Below are 19,030 nucleotides of genomic sequence, written 5' to 3' on the forward strand. Positions count from 1 at the left end.
CCCATCTCAGTTTGCTCATCACTCAGAACATGCTGCCTTCTGATCTGACTAAAGGCTTCCAACTTGGTGCCTATTATTAGCTGTTTAAACCAGTTTTTGGTGATTCAGACAACTGTTCATGGCAGTGTAACTGTAATTGTCAGTACACTGTGCTCTTCACAAAGACGACAAAACAGTGTCAGTAATGAGATCCACACAGATTTCAGGCACCTCCTTGATGACATGACATGACTAATAATCCAATATTGCTAATGACTAAGATGATGAAAATCCAGACATGCATCAAGGCTTTTAGTTAAATATCAAGAATTAAAACGTTTATGCCACATCTATAAAAAACTTTACCCAAAAAGCCACTTAAAGATGCTGTTGGAATTAAGACTTAAATATCTGGAAAATAAAAGGACTCTATTGCTTTTCAGCTACCTCTGAAGACATCATGACAACACCACCTAAACCCAACTGTTTCACACCTCCTGACCTCTTTTACACATTTCCCTTTCTGCCAAAGCTTCTGTTTCCAAAGGAAAAAGGAACAGAGTAAACACAGGGCAGTTTCCACTGAAATAAAAAGTACATTAATATTTTCCAAACCCCAAATTCATTCACCTCCAAATTCTACCCTCTCCACATGTGCCTTGGCCCAGGTGTGCACAGAGTCACACAGCCAGGTGACTGCCCCTGTGGCTGAGGTGTGGCAGAAATGCCTCTCCTCCACTCAGCAGCAAACCATGAGGATTTCCAAAGAGAAGAATTGTCTCCAGAAGCCAAATTGCTGCCCAGATTTGTGAGGATTCAATCCCTTCATCTCTTTCATCAGTTTCGCTGTCATGGCCCTGCTTATCCATGTGCACTTACAATGAAAATCTGGACAGAAAGATTACCCTGAAGTCTCTTATTCCTCTTCCAAAATAATTTTTAAACTCTATCAGCATCCTACAGAGCCTTTCATACATTATTTGGTGTAGCATTAGAAGACTGGCCTCAAAAAATAACCTTACAAGAACAGAAGTTATCCTATTAAAAGGTTACTTGCCTTTACTTATGTATGATGTATTAAATTTGTATATCCAGTTTTGTTGAAAAATGTAGGAACATTTTTCTGCTGAGGCTTTCCTGCTTTCCTGATTATGAATGTAAGGAAAGCATGTTCTACGAGAAGAATTTAATTTATTTATGAATTAGTTGACTAATAAAATGAACTTACAAGGAAAGTGCATCGGCTGTTGAAGAGTGTCAGACTTTAGAGGGCACATTAGAGTTACACTGGTCATTTATTGGAGACATTAGCTCTAAATTGCTGCCAAGGCTATCTATAGACAAATTACAGAAAACGTGCTTGTGCTTTGGAAGAGACATTTTGCTCATTTTGGTCTCCATTTTAAATGGGAAATAACCCTGTCTCTCTTCTCCAGACCACAGTGCAAGGACATTTCCCTTGTAATACAAAATTACTTTAAAAATAAAAGCAATAAAAGACAAACCTGAGTTGGCAGATATTTTTCCCTCTGTAAATGAGAGTACTGGAAAAATAGGTGCTGAGGTACCATGGTAATGACCCTAGTCTGGAAAATGCTGGGTTTTGAGATTTAATGGAATTCAGGAAAACACTCCAAGTCAGTATCTGAGTCGGGTGTTTGTCTTGTTCCCCAGGAGCCTCATCCCTGCCTGGCAGCACCGAGGGATCCCCAGCACCCCTGTGCTGGCAGGCAGGAGGGGAGGCCACTGCAAGAATGAGCAAAGCCACCTCCAAAGAGGTTTGGAAAACTCTGTGGGAACCCTGGAAATCAGGTGGCTGATAGACACAAAGGATAATCTTGTCAGAGCAGATTAACTTCTGGATCTGCTGGATTCTTCCATCCCATGCTCTGTGTGCAATAAATGGTACCTGGCCGTGCCCAGGTAAGGGACAATGGGCAGGGGACAGCCAAGCCTCAGCTTTTCAAGACCTTCATGATGCCTCCAGTGCAAAATCCAGTTTTTATTTTAAATCCAAGCTATGTTTTATCCACTTCACATTTTTAAAAAGACTTTCACATGTAAAAAACCTGCAGCTGTTAAGACTCTCTGAAGAACATACAGGCTGCAAGGCTGAGCAAATCAGGATAATTGCAGGAAAAATGTAGCAAGTGTGCAAGGCTTCAGGCTTTGGGAGAGGGGTATTTTTAGATTTTAGACTGAAGAATGACTCCAGGACATCGGGCTAGACAGTGAGGGCAACAGAAGGGGGAAATGTCAGAGCAAGAGGCTACAGAAAGCTTATGGAGCTGCAAGTGCCCAAATGTGATTCTTTCCAAGCAAATAAATTTGCCGTCTGCATCTGTTCATGGGTTTCACTGAAAATGAGAAAATCATCACTCCATATGCAAGATGCAACCCAGTGCATTAAAAAAAGGCACAGAGCAGTCTCTTCAGATAAATTAAAGCAATTAGAAAAAAAAAAAAAAATCAATGCTTATGAAACACCATTGAGAGCTTTTGCCTCCTTGGTCTTACCAATATTTCTCTTGGTAAGAAGAAGACTCATAAATAAAATTTAAGGTGAGATAAACATTTGACACAGGGGTAGTGGGATCTTCCCAGAGGAAGAAGAGATAATTTGTTCTTTTTAAGGAATTACAAACTCCAAATATATTCTCCAAAATATTCGTCAGCAAGCAAACTGGAGGATTTTAACCTGGACTCTGTCCTTATTTACCTTTTACTTCCTAATTTCTTAACGTCTGAAAAACTTTTCCATTAAAACTACACGGAGTTACACTGTGTCACAATGTAACCAGTGACAAATTGACAAGCTAATTTTTCCTTTTCTAAAGCATTCAACAGCGTAGCAAAGGTTTCTGCTTAACATGTCTGGCTTTTTCCCTTTGCAGGAGCATCCCCAGGGAGCAGCACAAAGGCAGCTCAGCACAAACCTCTCTCCATGGCCGGGAGGGACAAAGGGCCAGCGTGGTGCTCCGTGCCATCGCTGGGGACGGGCTGCAGGACAGCCAAGGGTGCCAGTGCCAAGCTCTCCTTCCTCCAGAGCAAAGTGGGCTTGGAGAGCCAAGGCTACCTCACCCAGTGGGAAAAAACACTGGAATGGAATTAGCAGTTGACAGTCTACAAATAGGGAAGACTTCCACAGTTTACAAGTGAATTTAACTTTTTGTTAGGCTGGTTCCCCAAATGCTGTCCTTTCTGTTATTCTTGTGTGTTACATTGAAATTGGCCTCTCAATTCCTGAATTAAACTCCTTTAACCAAATCCAGCCAGAGTTAATGGTCTGTTAGCATAGAGCAATTTTGAAAGCTATCTTTGAAACGTATTATTCAACTGAGACAAGGCTCATTCTACTCTTTTACTGTTACTCAGTTTTCAAAAGGCTGGATAAAAGGGTGAGGATTTTACTACGTGGGAAACAAATTAGATGGGAGCCCTCTGGGATGCTCTCAGTACGGGTTCTCTAGAAGACACAGACCCAGAAGGCAAATCAGCTTTCTGTAGTTATTGCACCTTTTGGTCAAATTTGGCTGCCTGGACGTTAGGAACCACAAAAGCAGACAGTGCTGTGCTGCCAAGAAGGGAACATTTCAAAACATAATTACCCCAATCATGTGCTTGCATCTCTTTATGGGTACTTGGAAGGGCCATAAACAGCTCTGCACTGCAGGAGCAAGAACTCCCTGTGCTAAGCCAGGGCAGAACCAGCACTGCCACTCCTGTCCGGCCAACACCTGCCACAGCTTAGTATGAAAAGCAAAATAATGTAGATCTCTCTCATTATCTATCTCTCAGGGGCTGGTTCACTGACTCCTCTGGCTCACAGACATGGGGGTATCAACCCAAGGTGCAAACCCTCCCAGCAACCCAGTGGGGCCGTGCTGAGCTGCCAGGGCAGAGCAGGATCTCCCGCACGTTTCCTGCCCTCGCTCAGCACCAAAGGGAAGGAAGGGAAGGAAGGACACGCTCCCCTCTACACCCAAACCACAGGAGCCTGTCTGTCAGCACAGCTCCACTCAGTGCTGCAGCTCTTTGGGCACATCTGATGTCCTGAGTCACCCACAGCACCTGTGAGGGCAGTTCTGATAAATGCCCTGCACACCCATCTCCCCTGAAAGCAGCTGGGAGCAATCGCCGCCCATCTCACCAGGCAAAACATCTTCAGCTCTGCTCTTACACATCCTTTTGTTGTTTCTCCTGAGTTTCCTGCCCAGGAGCAGAATCATGAGGGAACTGGCAAACATCCTCCTCCATTCTGGCAGAGGCACAAGACATTTTGAGTGTAACCCACTCGAACCCATGTTCCTGCACAGTGAATCTGACTCCTGGCGTGACTCCAGCAGCTCCCCTGCCCCTCGGGACAAGGGCTCTGCAGGAGCACCATTCCCTCCTGTCCAAGATAAGTGTATATATTAATCCATCTCCATTCAGGGAAGAGGTTTATAAACCATCTACATCATGCTACTCTACAACTACAGTTACATTTCAGACAGCAAAAGCAATAACCAAGCCTTCAAAAAGCTGTTGCAGCAGCATATCATTTTAACAAAACCTTTTGATGTCAGTCAAAAATATTGCTGAATGTCTACTTTCAGGGGAATAGTCCTTGAAAGACAAGAGAGTCTGGCTGTACAGAGACTTTGGAAAACTCCTCTGCAGCCTGGCATTTGCACACCAGGTAGGGCCAGTGCCAGTGAGGATGGAACTGTGGCTGCTCTGGTGGGACATGGCTCCTGAGGGGACAGGGAGAAAGGGCATACCTGGCAAGGGCTGGGGAGAAGCTCAGGGACAGAGCAGCACCATTATTCCTTTCTAATTATGCCAATAAATTCCACACATCTGCTGAGGAGGTAGCAGAACTCTGGCAGAACAGGCACTGCTATTGTTACACTACTCAGCTTCTCCTGTAAACAAGCTCTAAAAATAATTTTCTAGATAAATCAGGCTTGCAACATGAAGAAGGGAGGCTTTAGACCAAACCCACTTCAAAGTGTTCCCAAGGCTGTATCCTGCTGCCAAGGCAGGGCACAGCAGCACTGCCTTCCTTCCACATGCTGCTTTGCAGAACAACGTCAGTTACTTAAAATTTAGATTAGAATAACTTTGCAGCTCTAGGAGGACAGCATTGATGCTGAAACATGACAAGCCAAAAGAGAAAAATGGATACCTTCAAGGAATTGAAATATTTTCTTTGCTTAGACAGCAGCTCTAAAGAGCTGGACAAACTTCATGCACCCTGGACTATGGGGGAGTTGCAAAGTGCACTCAGAACCCTACGAAAAATACATTGTGCAAGTCAGAAGCTACTTTTACTGACGTCTGATCAGCCTTACTCTTGAGCAATTTAAACCTCCCCAGCTGTGTGAGTATTCCCCACAAGCCTTGGAGACACATGGACTCCACTATCAAACACAGAGACACCAAGAGAGCAGAAGCACACGAGGCAGCCTGGGACTGTTCCAGGGGAGCTGCTGAGGTTTAGCACAACCAGCCAGAACCTCAAAGCACAGAACAGCACAGGAGGAGTTTCTGAAGCTTATTCCTAGTGGCATGTTTCCTCAGCAATACCTGTAGCTGTTTGTTCCTTGCCATTGAGCATCAGCGGGCACAGACCTCTCACACCAAGGCGGTGGCAAAGGGCCGAAAATGCCGAGGTGGATCCATGAACAGGGGCAGGCTCTGCTGCTCTCGCTGCAGACACATCACCCATGGAAATCTGCTTCTCTCAGCAGGGCACAGTGACCCTGAAAGCAACTCCCTGACAGGAGGGGACAGCCGGTGAGGGTCAGTCTCTTCTCCCAGGTAATGAAGAATGGCCTCAGGCTGGGCCAGGGGAGGCTCAGGGTGGACAGCAGCAGGAATTTCCCCATGGAAAGGGAGCTCAGGGATTGGAACTGCCCAGGGAGGTTTGGAGTGCCCATCCCTGGAGGTGTCCCAGGAAGGGCTGGAGGTGGCACTGAGTGCTCTGGGCTGGGGACAAGGTGGGGATGGGGCACAGCTGGGATTCCATGGGCTGGGCAGGCTTTTCCCACCTCAGTGAGCCTGGAATTGCAGATAGCACAGGCTGGTCCCAGTTAACCTGGTTTTCCCACCAGTCCCAGCTCTGCAGTCCCACCAGCTGGAGAGTTTTGGGTTCTCCCTGCAGACGGGTGGCAGGGATCAGTTGTGTTGTCACTCCAAGTGCTCTCTTTGCTTTTACACACACATGAGCAGCTCTGCATTCTGAAAGCCTTCACACAAAAGGCCTGTTTATATTCAGTGGGATTTTATTGGAAGGAAAAGCCCTCTAGGTTTCAAAGCAATGGGTCAAACTGTCCAGCAGGACAATTGTGCCTTGGTCTCCCTTACTCCAAACGACCACGACCAAATAACAAAACCTTTATCATATACTCACATGGTAATATCCACAACTACATGGGTTATTTAACAGCTCCTTTTGATAAGCTTACATTTTCAATTATTTAAATATTAAATCGTGTTTAAATTTGTTCAAATAAAATTTTAAAAGGAAATTAAATACCGAATTTGCTTTGTGCTTCAACAGAATTTAAAAACCTGTTTTGCCTAGTCTTGCCTTAATTTAACTAGCAACAATTAAATTTTAATTTGTACCATCTTACCTCAATCAATTTGTTGGCATGTTCACGGAAAACCTGGGCATATTCTTTCACTTCTTTTTCATTCCCATTCTTGGCAGCTTCAATCAATACTAAAAGAGGAACATTTGTTTCCAGAAAAGAGTCTGAAACATGGTCCATAACAGCTTTGCGGAGCTAAAATAAAAATAAAAGAATCAGTTATTCTTCAGTAGTGTTCCACTGCTGTTTCCCTCTTACTGTATTAGTACGTAAAGCTTAAACTACTTTTGTCATTGATCCTTTTTCCTTTGTGTGACCAAGGCTTTCCCTGCACTAAATCTTGTCTACACACTTTTTTGCTTCAATTTAAATTAAATCTCCTTAAAAAATGGATTAGTTATAGAAGTGCAAGTCACCAGTTTGGCCACAAATATTGATTTAGCAGCTCATATTGGTTTTGTCTGAGTAAATTTGCTGCTTTCCCTCAGCTGATTAAACAACACACTGATTTAACTTTTTTATTTTTCTGCTAGAATAAAAACATTTTTCAACAAACCTGATCCATATTCTTGCTTACTCGAAAATGGGAATATATTGCTTTAAAACCAAACAGAGAAAAGACTGATGCTACATAAATACAGTTCTCAAATAAAATAGGTTGAGATGAACACCACCAGAATTATAAAATATCACTGATTATCTTTAAAGTCCATCAAGTGAAAGTTGTTCTTTGGGTTTGGGTTTTTTAATCTCTCTTGCCATGAGGATGATTAAGTCTCCAACATCTGTATCACACAGCTAACAGCAAATTAACAGGGAATTACATTCCCAATCCGTGCTTCCCACTGGAAGCTTCTGGTTTTCTATTCACTGCAGACAGGCCAGCAGACCCAGTGCCCAGCAGGAACAAACCCCCAGCGTGCAGCAAAGCACTGGTGTCTCAGGCAGCAGCACCTCTGAGCATTGCTCACCTGTCTGCGCAGGTCTCTGGTCTTCTTGGTCATCTTGTCAATGGCAGAGTTCAGGGCATCGCTTCTCTCCTTGCGGCCAGCCTGAAAAACAGCAGCCAAAGAGGTAAACAGCTATTCAGGGTCTCAGAGTTAAGCCAGTTGTTATTCATTTCAAGTATATGGTAAGCTGCTTTTCCCATCTGTAGGTTTGTGATTCTGCAGACTGGCACTAGAGTCTCCACCTCCCCGATAAGGCAGTCACTGCTCCCTCCACACCCCACCCCAGGGATCACACACCACTGCTCCTGAGCATGCAGGCAAAAGCCCAGAATCAAAAGTCAAATCTTTACAAACCATTTGTTGGATAAGAAATTCAACATTTCAAGTGAGTCTCCAGGCCCACCCATGGGGAGCTGCCGAGGTTTGATCCAGCATGTTTCGCCTGAGCCCTGTTTTTAGAGAGGCCAAAGGGCCAGGCAGCAGGAGCAGCTTCCCTTTTCCATCACACATTGAGTCAAAAATACCCTCATTCGCATCAAATTAAGAATCAGATAAGACAGTGGTGGTGGTCTGGTTTTGCTGGGAGTTTTTTCTCTTTAATACAGCTTATATTAGGGTTTCAAAACACACTTTATTCAACCACAATCCAATTTCTGAAGTCCTAAGCCACAATCAATATAATTATCCCATTGAGAAGAAAAACCATTTAGCAGTGCTGCAGTGAGGGTATGCCAGGTATCAATTCTCCAGGTGACAGGCTGGTGTGAAATATCTGGATGAACAGCCTTGAATCTAAAACATCTAGTCCACTTTACAGCAGAAATAAAAAATGGGGGGGAGGGAGTTGGATGTTGTAATGTCATTATACTGTAATGAATTATTGAAGATTTGTCACTGTCATGATCAAGTTATTTGATTCTCATCACAAAAGGTAACTGAAAAGTGACTGGAGCTAAACCCAGAAGCTCGTGACACTGCCAGAGCATTCAGCAGCCCCGGCACCAGCCCCTTCTTTGCTCTACATTCAAAAATCAAAGCTGAAGGCTGTAAATAAAGTGAAGATTAATGCACTGATTTACCCAACACTTTGCTGTTGCCCTGCTCAGGGGATCAGACAGACCAGACTCGCTGAGCAATGCTCTGTCCCTGGCACGCTGGTGGCATCAGGCAGGGCTGGCACAGGGGGACAGTGACCCCAGAAGCTGCACAAGGCACTGCCCCAGCCACAAGCTGCTCTGAGACACCAACCTGCAGTGGCAGCTGCTTCTCCTGATGTTTCACCCCTCTTTACCCACAGCAACGTGACCATTTTACTCAACCCACAGCACCCTCCCCACACACTGGGGGTTTTTCCCAGGAATATGTTTGGATCTAAGATATATGCTCATCTATTATGCAGAAAGCCAAACATTCAGCTGTTCCAAGAAGTGCCATTTTACTTCTCCCCGGGTGCTCCCACATTACCATTTTAACAAGAAGCAGGAGCAGGGATTTGAGCCAAGGCCACCCATCAGTTCCACTTTGCTGTCCCTGGCTTCACAGCCACAACAGCCTCGGTGCACAGCACCAGATGCCTTTTGGATGAGAGGAAAACCAAGAGATGGCTTCCACTAATGGACCACTATGCAAAACATCCCAAAAAGCACATTACAGCCTGAGCAGCACTGATTTCTCACTGCTGATCCATTCCTATGAAACTACACCACATCCTAGCACAGAAAGAGCTGTAGAATCCAACCCCACTCGATTTTAGGAAGGCAGCTCTGGTTCATTTCCACCTTGCTGGCATGCAGAAGCTTGTCAAAAGCATGACCAGAATTTACTTCAGAAGGCTGCAGGATAAAGCACCCTGCTAATTTAGCTGTGATGATTTAGCACGTGGAGCACTAATTGGGATCCTTTTTTAGGGCTGAGTGGGGGCAGAGCAGGACAGACCCAGGACACCTTGATGGCTCCAGAACCCTGCTGCCACTGATATCTTAAACCATCACAGCCAATTCCAACCAAGATCCCGGAGATAATTATGTCGAGTTTTGCCCAGATGAAGTTTCCTGAATATTTTTCCCCTGCATAACAAACACTGTGGGGCCAACCAAACCCCATTAGGACCTGGAGGAACACGTGAAGACCTGCACAGCCCGTGGCAGCACGAACCCTCCTGGGCACAGAAACACGCTGAGGATCACCCCTGACCACAGCACTGGCACCTTGGCCAGGCTCCCACACACCTCAGGAACTGCACCCATGGGTTCCACCCTACAGTTCAAAAGTTCTGTTGGAGCTGGGCTCCCGCTCTCAAGTAATAAATCATGTTTTAAAGGCTCCAAGAGCCAGTTTAGCTCTTCTGGGTAATTTGTTCCACTAACCAATTAGCCTGACCGTTAAGAGCTGGTTCTCATGTCTAGTGTGAACCTTCAGTGAGGAGCCAGCTAATGACCCAGCAGCACAAGACAGCCCAGCCAGCAGCTCTGCTATCCATGGCATTGGGAGGACTCACAAGAGTGAAGCCCAAATATTCAGATTTCTAATAGGATTTTTAGATATTCAGCACAAAACTCTGCTGAGGGAATCACAAACCCCGCAGCCAGTGAGCAGCTAATAGATTCAGTAGATTTAATAGGGTCATGATGACCATGTCAATCATTCTGCAGTATGATATCCCAACTCTGACCAGTATCATGGATAATAAATTTAGCCACGGTGCAAATTTACTTTAAATTAAATCAGATCTTTATCAAAGAGGATAAAACTGATGTTAAAAATTGCTCGTTTCCCTCACCCCGTTCATCTCTGCTCTTCCCCCACCATTGCTGCCCTGCTTGCAGAGCACCACAAACATTCCCTGTCACATCCCTGCAGTCCCAGCTCACACCACCATCCCCAGCAGGGCTTGTTTTAATGCTCAAAGCAAAGAAAGGGGATTTGTACACAGGGAGGGGAGCAGAATCACCATTTCTGTCACAAAGTCCTCCTGCTGTAGGTGTGCCATCTGTATTCAGACAAGCAAAAGACAGACCCAAGCTTTTCCTATAGCTATGGAGGTTAAAATCAAATCCCAACTGATTCATAAAGGTACAGGAGCACGGTGGTGGTGGTGCATTCCACCAGGATCAGCAGAGCATGTGCTGTAACCTGCTACTCAAAGACATGTTTTTGTAGCTATGTATCACAAACCTCAGCTGTTAATCTTTAAGGTTTATCATCAGTTTGGGTTAAGCCGAGCCCCCAGAGGTATTGAGGGAGAAAGTGCCTCCTGCTCAGCAGCACCTGACACCATCCCTGCAGAGCCCAGCATGCCCCCTCCCCAAATCAGCACCCAGATGTGAGCCAGATGTCACATGATTGTCCCAAGTTGGTTCTGCCTCGCCACCCAGCCTAATTCCGTGTCTACCGAGGACAACCATGCACAGCCCTCCATCACTGTGACAGCAGGGCTGCCAACAAATTCCAGACAGAGCAGGGCTGACTCAAGGCCAGGCAGTGAGCACTGAAGCGTGACCCACACGGATTCCAGCAGTTCTCACATCCCAGGTCTGCCGGTGCAGGAAGCAGGACTGTGCCCTGCTTTGCTGCAGGAAGGAGTCTCCCACAGCCATCCCACAGCTCAGCAGGGCAAACAGGCTGTGTGGCATCACCCAGGGCTCAGCCAGAACCCCAGTGACAATAAAACTGCCTGTGCTGTCCCCCTGCCCTGCACTGCCATCCCTCCCCAGGGCCAGGCTGCACCACAGAGAGGGGAAGGGCGGCTCCTGCTCTCACCCTGGTACAGGCAGGAATTACAATGTGCAACCAGTGCCAGGTGCAGAGAGCTGCTGGACAGGGAGGTGACGGCCACCACGCTGTGCCCTTTGCTTGCATGAAGACAAGGACACCCAGCCTCCAGTGCCCAGCCCTCCCCCAAGGGACTCAGCAGCTGGCCTGAAGCCCTGGGCACATCTCTGCTGCTGGGTCACCCCGACACACCTTTGTCCCATGTGCTCCTCCCAGGGCTCAGCGATTCCACGGCAGTGAGTCCGAGTGACGCTCCAGCCACACGTCCTGCTCACCTCCCGCCTCACAGCACCAACACAACCTTCTGGCCAAAAAGCAGACTCCTCCCGTGGTCCCCGAGGTGCTGAGGCCCAGTGACAATTGCCAGCACCATTGCTGCAGGCAGGGGGTGAGCTGGCAGCTGGGCAGTGCCATGCACGGGGCTGCACGTCCCGGCTGCTGCAGCCCCACCTGCAGCTCCAGGGCTGACACCCTCCAGGCCCCCAGCACAGCAAAGTCACAGCCCCCACATCTCCAGCCAGTAAAATCAGCTTGTGTGTTGTTCTTAATACACTAGGAAGGCTTCCACAAGATGTCAGCCTAACTAAATGACAACGCTCGCCTCAGGGTGCAATTCTACTTTCCCAGCACATGGGTTTAGCAGGAAAACCAGTTGTGCTGCTGCTCCAGGAGTGGGGTAGGTGAGAAGCCCCCAAAAGGGTTACTTGGTCCTAGCAAGCTTATTCCTGTCATGGTACATGTGAGGGTTCAGGCTGCCATAGAGCTCCTGCTGTGGCAGAGGTGCCCAGGTGCCATCAGACATGGTTTTTCATGCCAGGCAATGAGTTTTCAGGCTCAGAAGAAATCCATTTGCATGAGTTTTCTGGGGGTTTATTCCCAGCCTGTTGCACCTTGACACCCCAGGCAGCTCCCAAGGAACAATGTGAATGTTACTGCAGTGCTCCAGACTTCAGAGACTGAGATGCACACTTGTGGTAATAACTGTTATTTCACAGCAAGTGCACATAAAAACATGTTTTGCTAAGAAAAGCACCCATAAAGTTCGCGTTAACAGTTTCCTAAACAGGAAACTCGCTGGCAAGGTGCTAAATAGCCCTTGTTTGGTTAAGGGCCAAAGAATGGAGAGCCTCAGAAAAGGAGCAACTCACCGTGTTTGAACATTAACTCTTAACTCTGTGCCAAATTACACAATCTTAACGTGGGAGGAACCTACCAGCAGATATTGATGCAAAAAAGCAAAACGTTTCCAACGATTCCTAATTTCAGTCTCCTGGTAAGAGGGAAAGAGGCAGCACTGGGGAGGACTAACAGTTGACCTCAAATGATACCCTTTGGAATGCTGTTGTTAGAGGTTATGGTAACATACTGAAATGTTGTTAGAATTCCAAGCACCAGCTTGGATCAGGGTGCTGCACAGAGCTGCTCCAAGAACCCTGTGCAGGTGCTGCAGAGCCGCGGTTCCGCCGGACAGCTGGAGCCGAGCCTGAGCTCCTCGTACACTGAACATTAAACAGGAAGAATCCTTTTAAATAGGTTTCTGTAATTTCTCTGCATGTATTTCTTCCACACTAGAGCAAATGTGAAAATATTTACTATGGCAGAGCAATTTAAGAAATTTATCTAACATTTCCTAATTTGCTTAATTATTAAAGACAGTTACTCTCCTGATGGGTTCAGGGCAGGGTTTATTTGTTGTGCTTTATCTTTTTTTGATGTTTTTGAGATTTTATTCCCCTGTGTTCACCCTCTCCATCCCTTCACTTTCCACTCAGTGCTCCCTTGAGTCCGCCTATCCCAGAAAGGAAGCACCAGAAGCAGTGTCACCATTCCACCACAGGACAGCCAAGGGAGAAGCAGGCAGAGAACAGCAGGTCTTGGTTTAAGCAAGGACCTCCAAGAAACCAAAGCAAGGAACCAACACTTAATAACAAAAGTAAATACCACTTATTTTAAACCCTTCTTTTGACACATTTCATCTTGCTCCATCATCATGGGAAATTTGTTATTCTCAGCTCATTCCAGATCTTGGAGGTCAGAGGTGATACCTTGCTGCTACACAGCAAACATTTTCAAGTGCCTCCTCTACATTATTGCTTTATATCTCAAGGTGAAAATAAAAAAAAAGCTTATCCAGGTTGCCTGGAGCAGGAAACCAGCATCCCCCTGCTGTACCCACATCGAGCTACGACCAGAGCAGCGGCTACAAAGGCTCCATCTGCACACGCATCCTAAAAACATATAAAAACGTCAATTGAAGCTGCTCATTTACCTTCCAGTACCAGCTGTCCCAGAGGAGAGGCTGCTCTGAATAACAGGGCAATGAACCTTTAAAACAAGCCAACAGCCCTAAGAACCCACTGCCCTCCTCCTGGCTGTGTGTGCACGCTGTGCTTGGCAGGAGCGCAGCTCTGCAGCCCCAAAGCCACAGGGAACTGTTACACGCCCAGCCTGCAGCCAGGGGCTCCCAGAGGTGGTGTCCCCGCTCCGAGGGGACACACAGCAGCGGGACACTGGGGGTGACTATGAGGAAGCCCTCGCATGGCTCCGAGCCCCGACTGGAAATGCCAATCTCACTCCAGTGCCCAGGAAAAAGCAAGTACAAAAGCCACCATTTGAGAGGAGAAAATAGATTTTCTAGTTTCATAACCGCACACTGTCAAGCTGGATTCCAATTAAATTTTTCCCGTGCCCTAACACAAGCTTTGCTTTTTCCAGAAATTTCTCTTGGCTTGAAGTGCTCGCTCCCGTGCCCTGTTCCCGGGCTGTACTTCCTGACACTCCAGCTCCAGCTCCAGCTCTGCTCCCTGCACTTCTGCAGGGACCACAGTCGCACACAGCTGTCACACGGAGCTCTGAGCTGCCCAATCCCTCTCTCCTCCACCAACGCCGGTGCTGACCGGCATCCTCTATTCAAACTCTGCGCATTTTGCATCTAAAAGTTCCTCTCATGCAGGGAGATTTAGCAGAAAAGCGAGAGCAGGCAGCACTCGGGCACTTCCAGCCGTGGCTCTGCACTGCTTTTAACCCCAGCCGAGCAGAGGCGGCGCAGATGTGGGGGGAGCAGGGTGCTGCGCGTCCCTCCTGCTCCTGCTGCCGCGGGGACCAAGGACTCCTGCCGCTGGATTTTTCCCCCTCTATCAGTGGTCTTTAACACGATCACAGCATGCAGCACAATGCTTTAAAACAGCAAAGCTTCTGGAAAACCCAAACAAAAGGAACGTCACCAGGTGACGTCAGCCTATATAGAGCCCTGTGTGGTCGCAGCGCATAAGCAAATCCATTCTTGTACCGCTTCCCTGAAAAGCTTTTCAGTAAATGCACTCATGCTACTACAGGAGCTTCTCTCAGCAATAAGCCACCCATCTGCCATCAACAAGTTAGGACTAAAGGAAGCCACAGCTGCGGAAAAGGAAAACGTGAGCTTCAATTAACCAGCTGAGCAGCCACGGAGGACGAAAACTTGTATTAAGATTTAAAAATTGCAGACCTGTCAGCGGAGATCAAGGCAGCAATTTCAAAAGGAATATTCCAAGAGAGCATCGTGGATTTTGCACTACTATCAAAGGACACTAAACCCAGTCAATTATTCAAGGCTGTCTTACATTAGAGCCTTTCACAGACTCACGGCGTTGAGTCTCAAACTACGACTGAATGCACCCTCCAATGTACTCAAAAGAATGGGTAAGTTCCTGCGTTTCTCTGTTCCTTGTATAATGAATGACAGCTCTGCTTTAAAGGAGCATTTAAGATGCTAAAGCTGATTGCTCTGCACTGAACCTTAAGAAAAAAAAATGTTTTCCGATAGTGCCACTGTAACCCTCCGTAATTGAGATAAAACCTTCTCCTAAGTGTAATGTCCAAGTATTCGGTTTGTCGTAGTAAGTTGTTTCTTGCATTTAGAATTAGCTTGTTGGAAATGCATGGCAATGTTATCTGCAGTGAAATCTTCCACCGTGATGTTCCAAGTGTACTGATAAGGCTATCCTATCTTGTTGTTTTCCTAAATTATATTCTGCAGGCTTACATTTCAAGTGGCCATTAGGGGCTCGTATGCTGGCAGCACTATATGCAATGAGTATGGTTTTAAAAATGCTGCCTGCCTTGGGCATGGCTTGTCCACCAAAATGTCGCTGTGAGAAGCTGCTCTTTTACTGTGACTCTCAGGGGTTTCACTCAGTGCCAAACACCACTGAAAAGGGCTCGCTAGGTTTGTCACTGAGGCACAATTTTATTTCTGAACTTGAAAGGGATCAATTTGCAAGCTTCAGTCAACTTACTTGGCTTCACTTAGATCATAATCAAATTGCAACAGTCAGAGAAGATTCTTTTCAAGGACTGTATAAACTTAAGGAATTAGTCTTAAGTTCCAACAAAATCTTTCATTTGCCAAACACAACTTTTAGCCAGCTGCTTAACCTGCAGAATTTGGACCTCTCTTTTAATCAGTTATCCTCTCTGCACCCCGAGCTCTTCTACGGCCTTCGCAAGCTACAGACCTTGCACTTGCGATCCAACTCCCTGCGGACCATCCCGGTCCGCCTGTTCTGGGACTGTCGTAGCCTGGAATTCCTGGATTTGAGCACAAACCGCTTGCGAAGTTTGGCTCGCAATGGATTTGCGGGATTAATCAAGCTGAGGGAGCTTCACCTAGAGCACAACCAGCTGACAAAGATTAATTTTGCTCACTTCCTCCGGCTGAGCAGCCTGCACACGCTCTTCTTGCAGTGGAACAAAATTAGCAACTTGACATGTGGGATGGAGTGGACCTGGGGCACCTTAGCAAAGCTTGATTTGACTGGAAATGAAATCAAAGCCATCGACCTCACCGTCTTTGAAACTATGCCTAACCTTAAAACCCTCCTCATGGATAACAACAAGCTCACCACTCTGGATTCCAAGATCCTGAGCTCGCTGACATCCCTCACCACCGTGGGCCTCTCCGGCAATCTGTGGGAATGCAGCCCAAAGATCTGCTCCTTGGCCACATGGTTGAGTGGCTTCCAAGGTCGGTGGGAGCACTCCATCCTCTGCCACAGCCCCGACCACACCCAGGGAGAGGATATTCTGGATGCAGTGTATGGTTTTCAGCTTTGCTGGAATTTATCGACTGTGGTTACCCCCGTGGCTACGACGTCGTACACAGCTCCAACTACCGAGTACACGAAAAGAATAAGCTCTTCTCATTTCCATGTGGGAGACAAAGAGATTCCAACTACGGCAGGCATGGTCGTTACCACCGAAGAACAGTTCCCCGAGCCAAACAATGCCATCTTCACTCAGAGGGTAATTACAGGAACAATGGCTTTATTGTTTTCTTTCTTTTTTATCATTTTTATAGTGTTCATCTCCAGGAAGTGCTGCCCTCCCACACTAAGAAGAATTAGGCAGTGCTCAATGATTCAAAACCACAGGCAGCTCCGATCCCAAACGCGGCTGCATATGGCCAACATGTCAGACCAAGGACCCTATAACGAGTATGAACCCACCCACGAAGGACCCTTCATCATCATCAATGGCTACGGACAGTGCAAGTGCCAGCAGCTGCCCTATAAAGAATGTGAAGTATAATACCTACAGCCCATCACAAAGTAAATCAGATAAGTAACCTACTTTAAAATTGTAGGGACCTACATCAGATTCTAATTTTTACAAATGTTGACATAAAGCCTAATTTTCCAAGCTACTTAATGGAAACATTGTTTATGGAGTGGTGCAGTATTTTTAAGTTTTTTAAAAAATAAATCCATAATATTTTCAGTGTTAAAGAAGCAATGATTACATTAAACTTGCACTCCTAATGTTTAAAAGTCTAAAGAGATGCTCACCTCAAACTATGTAAAATGTTTCATGTTATGTAATTATATGACTGTGTGTAAACATTTATACCCGAGTCTCCATATTCTACTTTTTCTACTGCAAACAGTCCGAGGGGAAGGATACTGGATATCTGTGCAGGGATCTGTTTGTTCCACTGCAGCTGGAGGATCCCAAACACTGCAGCTGGCTCCGGGCACTTTAAGGGCAGCCAGGGAGGAAGATTTTCCTCCTCTGAGCGTTTCACTCCAGTAAGAGAAGGGAGGGAAAACAAAAAGGAAAAATGAAAAATAGCAACAAAGATCCAAGTGGGAATTTCAGTGCATTGGGGTGAATTTATCTGAAATAGTTTTGCTCTGTGCACGTTCACGGCTCGGCTCACTGAAAGGGACAGCAGCACAGGAAGGAGCAGCTCACACAGGCACACACACATGGGCACACACAGGGGCAGGGTGGGCACACACAGGGGCAGGGTGGGCACACACAGAGCCCTAGATAAGTCAGGCACACACATGGGTACAGACACACACAGCCCCAGGCAGGATGGGCACACACACACACAGAGCCCTAGACAAGCTGGGCACACACACCCAGGAGCAGGATGGAGACACACACACAGAGCCCTGGGCAGGATGGGAACACACACCCAGGGGCAGGATGGGCACAGACACACACACACACACAAAGCCCTGGGCAGGATGGGAACACACACCCAGGGGCAGGATGGGCACAGACAGGAGCAGGATAGGCACACACACACAGGAGCAGGATGGGCACAGACAGGAGCAGGATAGGCACACACACACAGGAGCAGGATGGGCACAGACAGGAGCAGGATAGGCACACACACACAGGAGCAGGATGGGCACAGACACACACACACACACACACACACACACACAGAGCCCCAGGCAGGATGGGAACACATACCCAGGAGCAGGATGGACACACACAGGAGCAGGATAGGAACACACACGAGGAGCAGGATGAACACACACATGAGCATACACACACAGCCCCAGGTAGGATGGACACACACACAGGAACAGGATGGACACACACCAGAGCAGGATGGACACACACACACACACAGGAGCAGGATGGACACACAGCCCCAGGCAGGATGGACACAGCCCCAGGCAGGATGGACACACAGGAGCAGGATGGACACACAGCCCCAGGCAGGATGGACACAGCCCCAGGCAGGATGGACACACAGCCCCAGGCAGGATGGACACACAGCCCCAGGCAGGATGGACACACACCAGAGCAGGATGGACACACTCCCCCAGGAACAGGACAGCTCTCCATGTGCCCCCAAATTGGCAGTGCAGCTTCTTTAGGGAGGCTCAGCACACCGGGATCGATTGGAAATATTTATTAAGTACATTCAGTCCTCGGCTCCTTGGTTTCACTTGATGATGCTTTTCATGAATTCAGGCTAATTACTTAATGACGATGAACAAACAGCATTTCAACACCTTTTCATGTGTAAATACCCTTAATGCAAGGTTCTCTTAATTAAAAGCAAATATCAACAGCGAGGTTAAGGAGAAGAGGGAAGGAAGAAAGGAAGGAAGAAGCCTCTCTTTGTCCCCCTGCTGCCCCCCCAGCTGAGGCTTCCTCTCGCTGGGAAGCTATTTTCATGCACTAACTCCACTGGTTTCTCTGGAGACAGAATTAGCCCCTGTAATATAAGCTCTCACTTGTCCTCCTCTTCCAGAATTCAAGATAAAAAAAGACCCCTTCTGATAAGTTAGGAGAATATGATTAGTTAATAGAATAGTTCACTGAAAAATGTTTTGTTTCTTACTTGACAGGGGACAGAATCTAAACTAGTATGACTTTTTAAAAAATCATATATATATAAACACACACCTCATTCTAAGGGGTAATTTGGTTTCTTTAGCCAGAAGTACCATATTGCTATTTATA

At 46.8% G+C, this 19,030-nt stretch overlaps 2 protein-coding genes across 2 annotated transcripts in view; one reads left to right on the forward strand and one right to left on the reverse strand.

Moving 5' to 3' along the window:
• Positions 1 to 19,030, reverse strand: part of CTNNA1 (catenin alpha 1) — a 118,757-nt gene that overhangs the window by 42,117 nt on the left and 57,610 nt on the right. Inside the window, exons 8-9 of the mRNA XM_058848353.1 lie at positions 7,532 to 7,612; positions 6,603 to 6,755 (exon numbers count right to left, since the gene is read on the reverse strand). Coding sequence (XP_058704336.1) covers positions 6,603 to 6,755; positions 7,532 to 7,612 — 234 coding nt within the window. The remainder of the gene's footprint in view (positions 1 to 6,602; positions 6,756 to 7,531; positions 7,613 to 19,030) is intronic.
• Positions 14,959 to 16,849, forward strand: LRRTM2 (leucine rich repeat transmembrane neuronal 2). Its single transcript, XM_058849113.1, has 2 exons — positions 14,959 to 14,962; positions 15,300 to 16,849. Exons 1-2 carry the CDS (start codon positions 14,959 to 14,961, stop codon positions 16,847 to 16,849), a joined length of 1,554 nt encoding a protein of 517 aa, XP_058705096.1.

Source organism: Poecile atricapillus, chromosome 13, assembly GCF_030490865.1.
Source record: "Poecile atricapillus isolate bPoeAtr1 chromosome 13, bPoeAtr1.hap1, whole genome shotgun sequence".
Taxonomy (NCBI): Eukaryota; Metazoa; Chordata; class Aves; order Passeriformes; family Paridae; genus Poecile; species Poecile atricapillus.